Consider the following 10,205-nt stretch of genomic DNA (forward strand, 5'->3'; position numbering starts at 1 on the left):
AGCAACAATTACCAAGTTTTATATAAACTATACAGGTTAACATCACAGATACTCTATCAATTTACAAGATTTGGATCATGGTATGCATTACCAACTGAGTAAACACAAATGGTACCAGTCACAGCAATTGACTGATGCTGCATCAGATACGATTATCAATCTAATCCACTTTAATTTTCAGGTAAATATAAGTATAGGCTACACCTTTTCAAAATTAACCAAAGCTGTCCTAACCAATAACATATAATAGTTGTAACAAATTTAGCTTACCTAAAAAAAATATTGTTTTTAATGCTTGATTTTTCAGATTAATGAAGTCCCTGATTAACATAACATCTTCAAAATAAAATTCCATAATCTATAGTGTGAGTTATTTATGTACTGTCAGTATATTCTACCACTGTCTTACCATATTTGACTTTGTAAAGTAATATATATTTTTGTGGATACTCATATCAATTCAAAATTTTATGTTCCTTAGTTTTATTTTCTGTTCATTATGGAATGGTTTGTTCACGGTTACTTATATATTAAATATAGACATAATAATTGTATTACAGTATATATTACAATATTTTAATTTTATTAAGGACTAGAAACATGAAATGTGAACAATTCAAACTACTGAATTGCTTTTAAAATAACTTTCAAAATTATTTTTCAAAGTGTATCTTAAAGTTGCACAAGTTATTAATTAATACAACACCCATAAGCACAGTACTGAACACTTGTAATGAATTATTAATCTGCATTAATCATAATATCCCAAATAAAAAGAAATTGTAGATTTCCAATCTTACAAGTGATTCACCAGTGATTGTTTTAGCACTAATGGTGAATAACAATAATAAATATATAATGTATACGATATACTGTGAAATCTAGAAAATACTTTAATTATAGTTATTGATATTCTTTGTTAGTATAGGAATACAGAACCATTTTTTTTAGTCCCTGTGGGTTTAGTGCTTAGTTTTGATTATTATTATAATAATAATAATAATAACCACCTCTAGGTAGTAGGTTGGTAGACAGCAACCGCCCAGGGAGGTACTACCGTCCTGCCAAGTGAGTGTAAAACGAAAGCCTGTAATTGTTTTACATGATAGGATTGCTGGTGTCCTTTTTTCTGTCTCATGAACATGCAAGATTTCAGGTACGTCTTGCTACTTCTACTTACACTTAGGTCACACTACACATACATGTACAAGCATATATATATATATATACACACCCCTTTGAGTTTTCTTCTATTTTCTTTCTAGTTCTTGTTCTTGTTTGTTTCCTCTTATCTCCATGGGGAAGTGGAACAGAATTCTTCCTCCGTAAGCCATGCATGTTGTAAGAGGCGACTAAAATGCCGGGAGCAAGGGGCAAGTAATCTCTTCTCCTGTATATATTACTAAATTTGAAAGGAGAAACTTTCGTTTTTCCTTTTGGGCCACCCTGCCTCGGTGGGATACGGCCGGTGTGTTGAAAGAAAGAAAGAATAACAACCATTATTTTAAAATTACAATGGAAGTATGTAATAGTAAATAATAAGAGGTCTTAAAGAAGTCATTTTTAGTACACACAACTGTATGACTCTAGTGGGTTTAGTGCTTGGTTTTGATTATAATAATTTAGTACACACAATGGCTCTGTTGGTTTATAGTACTAAAATATATATTGTCATAGTTAATTTAAACTTTGAAACAAAAATAGATCAGCTTACCTCATTTCACACCATATTAACAATAAATATTACACCATCTTAGTACTATACCTATAGCTTTAAATAATTAATAGAATACAGTAAAGTATACATGATCTCTGTTCACATTTTCTATTATAATATATAATCACAATAATAACATAATTAAATATAATAAGTTGTTTGAGAGATATCTTGAGGATGATGTTTCCTTGAGGCTGCTGGTGGTGGTGCCATGTTGGCTCTCTGGGGTGAATACTCTCTCTCTTGACTTTCCATTTGAAAATAGTCTCTCTCTTGACTTGGTGGTGGGAAATAGTGTCTATCTCGATCCATTGGTGAGTAGTGTGCCTCTTGATCATGTGGTGGGACATAGGGTCTTGGTTGACTTGAAGGATGAGAAGAGCTTGGTTGATGTGGTGGCAAAAGATGTTGTTCTTGGTGGGTCAGAAAATCAGCATCTCTGGGAGGCCGCAAAACAGCTTTACTCTCTGCCAAGTGGATGCGAGGTAATCCAACTGCAATGGGAAAGTGATAAACTAGATAAACTACTTTGTTTTTCCATTATTAGATCAAATAAAAAGCCTAGGCATATCAGGCAGACTAATACTAATTCTTACTCTATATTGATATAGGTCATGGAGCAGTACATTTGAACATACATTATTAGATACATAATGATACATACCCAATGAGGTACATACATAATTAGATTTATAATAATGAGGTAGTACTAATCACATATTACAAATGGTAAATTTAGTAATGGGATTGGATTTGTCTTGGCATGATATACTGTTTCTATAGTTTTTTTGACACACCAGCTATCTTTCAATGAGGTAGAGTAAACCCCTCCCAAAAGGGAAACACATTCACCATTTATTATTTTAGTTATTTATTTGAACATGATACAGAGAAGTACAAAAGAATACAGTTAAGTGCAGCATGCCAAAGCCCCTTGTATGCAGAGCATTATGGGCAGGCTTAAAATTAACTTAAGATTAACTAAGCAATGATGTATTCAGTGGTAAAACATTATTGTAAACAGATAACAATTAAGCACGGGTGAGTATTACAAAGACAGGTCATATGGTTGCATGCATTGCTGTACATTCACTAGAATGGAGTATTCTGTTAGGTAATGTAATTAAAAAATAACAAAGTTTGATTGGGTCTCAGGTTAAACATTTATGTGATACAATTATGAGAAACATTAAAGATATACAATTTATAAGATACAATTATTCAGTATTTATTTGGTTGTGGGTGAGTAAGTGATTTTTGAGAAGAGACTTGAATTTATAAACAGATAGTGTTTCTTTTATATTTACAGGTAATGAATTCAATAGCTGTCACTCAAGAAGTGTGTGTACCTGACAGTTTAAATGACCCTCTGAACTTAACATCCCCACGCTTCCTTCAGAATGCAGGCACCATACTTCCACCACCTCCATGACTTGAGTCCAGCTAACTTGTTACCTTTAATGCCTTCATAAATGTTACCTTGCTCACACACTAACAACATGTCAAATCATAAAAATCACTCTTCTCCATTCACTACTACCTAAAATGGTCACAAAAGCTTGTTGAAAGCTCAAGCCCCTACACCCTCTTGGTTATTTTACATGTCCCGTAGCTCAATTGCACTCGGCTCGCACACTGAAGTTTGGAGGTTGATCCTTGGTATGGGTGAAAACATTAGGATGTGTTTCCTTAAGGCGCCTACTGTCCATGTTCACCTGGCAGTAAAATAGGTACCTGGGTGTTAGTCAGTTGGTGTGGTTTGCATCCTGGGAGCAAAACTTATCTAATTTGCCCGAAATGCTCTGCATAACAAGTGGCTCTCTATATAGTAGTATGTCGTTGATGTCAGCTAGTCCTGTATACCATGTACATGTACTTGCAGAAATTAAGGTTATTATTATTATTATTATTATTATTATTATTATTATTATTATTATTATTATTATTATTATTATTATTATTATTATTATTATTCTATGCCATCCTTTATAAATGACCAAACCACCTCAACCCTTCCTCAGCCCTCGGAATTAAACTTTGGGCAATTGCGCTGTTTTCTGATTTCGATGTTTTAACTTCTATGCATAATATTCACAATATAATGCTCTTGTACATAATATCTCCACTGTTTCCACTTCATTACAATGTTTAAAGCCCATGCCTCAAACCCATATGAAAGTGTTGGTATTACTATATTCTGGTGACACTCTTCAGGTCGCTTGTTCTATCTAGGCTGGAATATTGCTGCACACTGACAGCACCTTTCAAGGCAGATGAGACTGCTGATGTAGAAATTTACAGAGAATCTTCACGGCACACACAAATTGGGAACGTTGAAGTTCCTCGACCTGTACTCCCTAGAATGCAGGTGGGAGAGATACATGATTATATACTCTTGGAAAATCCTAGAGGGATTAGTATCAAATTTGCACACGGAAATCACTCCTTATGAAAGCAAAAGACTCGGCAGACAGTACAACATCCCCCCAATGAAAGCAAGGATGCCACTAGCACAATAAGAAACAGCACAATAAGTGTCAGGGGCCCAAGACTGTTCAACTGCTTCCCAGTATACATAAGGGGGATCACCAATAAACCCCTGGCTGTCTTCAAGAAGACGCTGAACAGACACCTGGAGAGGGTTTCAGGGGTCAACACCCCTGCGGCTCAGTCTGATACTAGGCCTCATGGTGGATCAGGGTCTGATCAACCAGGCTGTTACTGCTGGTTGCATGCAAATTGACGTACGAACCACAGCCCGGTTAGTCAGGTACCGACTTTAGGTGCTTGTCCAGTGCCAGCTTAAAGACAGACAGGGGTCTATTGGTAATCCCCCTTATGTATGCTGGGAGACAGTTGAACAGTCTTGGGCCCGTGACATTTACTGTGTTCTCTCTGTGTACTCATGGCACCCCTGCTTTTCATTGGGTGAACCCTTTGACTGGTACCTGTCACGACTTTGCTCTGTTATGCACATGAGAGGTGGGACTGAACTATTCACAGGACTTAAATTAGTTTTAAGACATGGAAAGGTATTTGGTTGACACACACGACGGGCATGAATTAAAGCTGCTAGAGGTTCCATCATCACAGTCGGAGGGTCGGACTTATAGGCACACGGATGCAGGCAGCATAAGCTCCTTGATAGCACCAAAGGCTAATTCGGCGAATGATGCTGTAGCACGTTTGTCTTCATCAGGCACAAAGTCAGAAGACTGGACAGCTTTAATGAACGACAACAAAAGCTTATCTAATCTTACTGCTAAAGCACTCAATGATTCGTCAGTCATAGGTGTAGCGGTCACTAATTTTCTAAGGACAACATAAGGATCGGGGTGAAACTAAGAAATATCTTAACACAGTACTCACCAAGATTGTTGCTGGGTCCAGTATTCGTGTCCCAAGCACCTGTGTATTTGGAGCTTGAGTTGTTGCGTGGATAATCATCATGTGGACCTTTGGTTGAGAAGGATCTCTTCACGTGATGCTGTGGTGGCTGGCTGTTTAAATTCCTCATGGAGCCGTGCCTTCGAGTTAATGGGTCAGGTGCCACTGGTACAGTGTCAGTGAGTTTTATGTAACCATCAAAAGGAAAGTAATCCTCCTGATTAGAGATGTGACTTGAATTCCTTTTTAAATTCATCAGAGGCTCTTCAAAGGCAGGGTTGGCCTTCATGCCTTCTATGTCGTGTTGATCAGTGGGTCGGAAAAAAGGGTTGAGGTAATTAAAGGGACGAAGCTCTGGGGGTACTGATGGCTTTTTGGCTACCGGGGGCCTAAGGAAGAGGCATAAGACAAATATTTAACATATTTCATATTTTTACAAGTACAATACCTGTATTTTTAAAATCCCACATAAAGTACAGTATATAGCTCAGCTGCAATTAACACCTCTGCAACTTCAGGAAATTTACTGAAAATAATTTTATGGGTTAAGTATGCAATAAAATAACTGCAAATCCTATTGCAAAATAATATACAAAATGTCACATACAGTATTGTTAGTGGTACTACGTCTGTGCGTGATGTGTCGCCAATAATGGTAATATCCATGAAAAAGTAACTCTAGGAAAAGAAGGAAACCTGCGAAGTTCTTATTGCTACTGAATCCATATTGCAATATTTTGTTGTAATATAATGTGCAAGCACATTTAATGTGGTTGTTCGTGAGAGACGCTTACCGCTCTTTAGTCTGTGAGGCCAGAGTAGTCTCCTCATAAGCATCATTATCCACTCCTAGAGCCTCAAACTGCTGCTGTTGTCTCTGTCTCTCTTCCTGTTGCTGTTGTCTCTGTCTCTCTTCCTGTTGCTGTTGTCTCTGATGTTCTGCTTCTTGCTCCTGTCTCTGCCGCTCTGCCTCCTGCCATTCTCTCATTTCTGCACGTGCTGCCTCGTCTGCTGCTGCCGCTGCTTTTTCCACTTCCACAGCCATCTTTTTTTCTTGCTTCTGTTGAATGCTAAATCGATGAGATCTTTAAAAACAAGGGAAAGAGTGTAATGGTGATTTTTTTAAATCACTAGTGCTCTCTTGCTTAGAATATTATTCAGTGTTGACGACTCCTTTCAAGATCAGAGATATCAGAAATGGAACAGTTACAGAGATCATTAACGGTTCACATAGAGCCAGTAAAGCATTTAAATTACTGGGAACGCCTCAGAGTCCTAAATATGTACTAGCTGAAGTGGATGAGAGATATACATAATACGTAATATATATTAGGATGGTGCTTGAGGGCCTAGTCCCAAATCTGCACACTGCCATAACAACATACTAGAGTGACAGATGTGGGAGAATGTATAAAATAAGCCTAGTGAAAAACAGGGGCGCCACTGGCATAATGAAAAACATATGAACATCCGTGGGTCCCAGACTGTTTAACAAGATATTAGAAACACTGAACAAATGTTGAAATTTTCAGGAGGAAATTGGACATATACCTCTGCCAAGTGCCAAATCAAGTAGATTGTGATGACCATGTGGTCTAGTGGCCCACAGGCAGTAACAGCCTGACCCAAGGCTAAACTGTGAGAGTAGGGAAACTCTCAAAACCCTTCAGAGATAGATAAGCATGGGAATATGTTACTGCTCAAATGTGGGGAAAAAATCTGGGTCATCCAGATGCAGGAACACATTGTAAATGAATTCGTGTGTCCACAACTCAAGTGAAACTGTGTACATGAAGACACTGAACCTAGCCAGAGGCTGACTGCACAGAAACAAGAGAATCCCAGCGAGAGTGAGGAAACCATAGTAGTCAGTCAAGTCAATTCCTTATCAGCCAGGCTGTTGTGCTTATGTAGGACTTAGTGCAGCTAATACCAACAGCCTGGTTGATCAGGCCATCCACCAGGAGGCTTGGTCTAGAACCAGGCCATGGGAACGTTGACCCTAGGAACTCTCCAGGTAAAGTCCTGGTAGGTAAGGGTTGGTGGGCTAGATTCTAAAGGGATGGTTTCATATTTAATAATAATAATAATAATAATAATATAATGTATGGTGTAGGAGGTAGGTTACTGAAAGCAGTGAAGAGTTTTTACGAGGATAGTGAGGCTCAAGTTAGAGTATGTAGGAAAGAGGGAAATTATTCCCCAGTAAAAGTAGGCCTTAGACAAGGATGTGTGATGTCACCGTGGTTGTTTAATATATTTATAGATGGGGTTGTAAGAGAAGTAAATGCGAGGGTCTTGGCAAGAGGCGTGGAGTTAAAAGATAAAGAATCACACATAAAGTGGGAGTTGTCACAGTTGCTCTTTGCTGATGACACTGTGCTCTTGGGAGATTCTGAAGAGAAGTTGCAGAGATTGGTGGATGAATTTGGTAGGGTGTGCAAAAGAAGAAAATTGAAAGTGAATACAGGAAAGAGTAAGGTTATGAGGATAACAAAAAGATTAGGTGATGAAAGATTGGATATCAGATTGGAGGGAGAGAGTATGGAGGAGGTGAATGTATTCAGATATTTGGGAGTGGACGTGTCAGCGGATGGGTCTATGAAAGATGAGGTGAATCATAGAATTGATGAGGGGAAAAGGGTGAGTGGTGCACTTAGGAGTCTGTGGAGACAAAGAACTTTGTCCTTGGAGGCAAAGAGGGGAATGTATGAGAGTATAGTTTTACCAACGCTCTTATATGGGTGTGAAGCATGGGTGATGAATGTTGCAGCGAAGAGAAGGCTGGAGGCAGTGGAGATGTCATGTCTGAGGGCAATGTGTGGTGTGAATATAATGCAGAGAATTCGTAGTTTGGAAGTTAGGAGGAGGTGCGGGATTACCAAAACTGTTGTCCAGAGGGCTGAGGAAGGGTTGTTGAGGTGGTTCGGACATGTGGAGAGAATGGAGCGAAACAGAATAACTTCAAGAGTGTATCAGTCTGTAGTGGAAGGAAGGCAGGGTAGGGGTCGGCCTAGGAAAGGTTGGAGGGAGGGGGTAAAGGAGGTTTTGTGTGCGAGGGGCTTGGACTTCCAGCAGGCATGCGTGAGCGTGTTTGATAGGAGTGAATGGAGACAAATGATTTTTAATACTTGACGTGCTGTTGGAGTGTGAGCAAAGTAACATTTATGAAGGGGTTCAGGGAAACCGGCAGGCCGGACTTGAGTCCTGGAGATGGGAAGTACAGTGCCTGCACTCTGAAGGAGGGGTGTTAATGTTGCAGTTTAAAAACTGTAGTGTAAAGCACCCTTCTGGCAAGACAGTGATGGAGTGAATGACGGTGAAAGTTTTTCTTTTTCGGGCCACCCTGCCTTGGTGGGAATCGGCCAGTGTGATAATAAATAAATAAAAATATTTAATAATACTTAGCTAGTAGGTTGGTAGACAGCAACCGCCCAGGGAGGTACTACCGTCCTGCCAAGTGAGCGTAAAATGGAAACCTGTAATTGTTTTACATGATGGTAGGATTGCTGGTGTCTTTTTCTGTTTCATAAACACAAGATTTCAGGTACATCTTGCTACTACTACTTACATGTAGGTCACACTACACATGCATGTACAAGTATATATATACACACCCCTCTGGGTTTTCTTCTATTTTCTTACTAGTTCTTGTTCTTATTTATTTCCTGTTATCTCCATGGGGAAGTGGATCAGAATTCTTCCTCCGTAAGCCATGCGTGTTGTAAGAGGCGACTAAAATGCCAGGAGCAAGGGGCTAGTAACCCCTTCTCCTGTATATATTACTAAATGTAAAAGGAGAAACTTTCGTTTTTCCTTTTGGGCCACCCCGCCTTGGTGGGATATGGCCGATGTGTTGAAAGAAGAATATAATAATAAAAATACAGTGGACCCCCGGTTTATGATCAGCTCCCAATGCGACCAATTATGTAAGTGTATTTATGTAAGTGCGTTTGTATGTGTATGTTTGGGGGTCTGAAATGGACTAATCTAATTCACAATATTCCTTATGGGAACAAATTCGGTCAGTACTGGCACCTGAACATACTTCTGGAATGAAATAATATCGTGAACCAGGGGTCCACTGTAATATATTTCAATTTTTAAAATGTACAAAGGTATTACAACAAATAAGCTAATTGTTGACTAAAAGAATAAATTATGCACAGCATATTAGCAGTCTTAATCTAACTGCTTCATGATAATAAACACCCTAATTTAACAAAATTGTGTAGTGTCTTAGAGAACTTAGTCTTAAACTATGGGCAATTCACAAATGTGCACCACCCCTGCACAGCCTTGTTCATTATTACTATGAAGACCCATGGGTCCAGCAGTTCAGACTGCTGGACCCATGCTTGGAAGAATGCTTTACACAGTAGAGGACTGAAGAAATCCAATATCTTGTTCTACACCATTTGCCCTATAAGGTCCGACATATACCTGTGAGTTTATGCATTGTACCAGGAGCTTTCTTGAGATCTCTAGAAATAGTTTTGCCGTAGCAAAGGGGTTCTTGATCCAAAGGATTAAACATCTTCCCTTCTTTGGATCGAGTCCTAAGTAACCCCCTTTCCTAGCCTTTCCTCTCATTCTCCAGATATCTCACTTTAGATGATTTAGTTTCTCTAGCATGGACCGACACTACCAACGAAAATTATATTAAAAAAAGAGCACATAGTGGAAATAAATGGTATAAAATTCTGACACAATGGAAATATAAACACTTAAGGAGCATAATGTGATCCTTTATTAACAATGTTTTGCCCACACAATGGGCTTTATCAAATCACAAACAGATCTGTTTGTGGCTTGATAAAGCCCACTGTGTGGGCAAAACATTGTCAATAAAGGATCACATTATACTGCTTAAGTGTTTATATTTTGAAGAGCACATAGTGATTCATTTTTCTTTCCCAGTCCCTGGATCCATTATGTACCTCTGATCAGGTGTAGACGTCTGAATGGTTCATTACCTTTGTAACTCATTCAGCTATCAAAACCTTGGGGCCCAGTCCCTGGACCCATTATGTACCTCTGTAATTTTTTTTGACTACCACCCACAGGATGAGTATGGGGTGCATAATAAACATATTAAACT

At 38.7% G+C, this 10,205-nt stretch overlaps 1 protein-coding gene across 3 annotated transcripts in view; it reads right to left on the minus strand.

Moving 5' to 3' along the window:
* Positions 1-466: 466 nt before the first annotated feature.
* Positions 467-10,205, minus strand: part of LOC128685368 (uncharacterized) — a 142,546-nt gene continuing 132,807 nt past the window's right edge. For all 3 annotated transcript variants that reach the window (XM_070082792.1, XM_070082793.1, XM_070082794.1), the window contains 3 exons: positions 5,899-6,164; positions 5,087-5,493; positions 467-2,211 (listed from right to left, as the gene is read on the minus strand). In XM_070082792.1, the coding sequence (XP_069938893.1) occupies positions 1,859-2,211; positions 5,087-5,493; positions 5,899-6,164 (1,026 nt within the window). In that variant the 3' untranslated portion in view covers positions 467-1,858. The remainder of the gene's footprint in view (positions 2,212-5,086; positions 5,494-5,898; positions 6,165-10,205) is intronic.

This window comes from Cherax quadricarinatus, chromosome 8 (genome assembly GCF_038502225.1).
Source record: "Cherax quadricarinatus isolate ZL_2023a chromosome 8, ASM3850222v1, whole genome shotgun sequence".
Lineage (NCBI taxonomy): Eukaryota > Metazoa > Arthropoda > Malacostraca > Decapoda > Parastacidae > Cherax > Cherax quadricarinatus.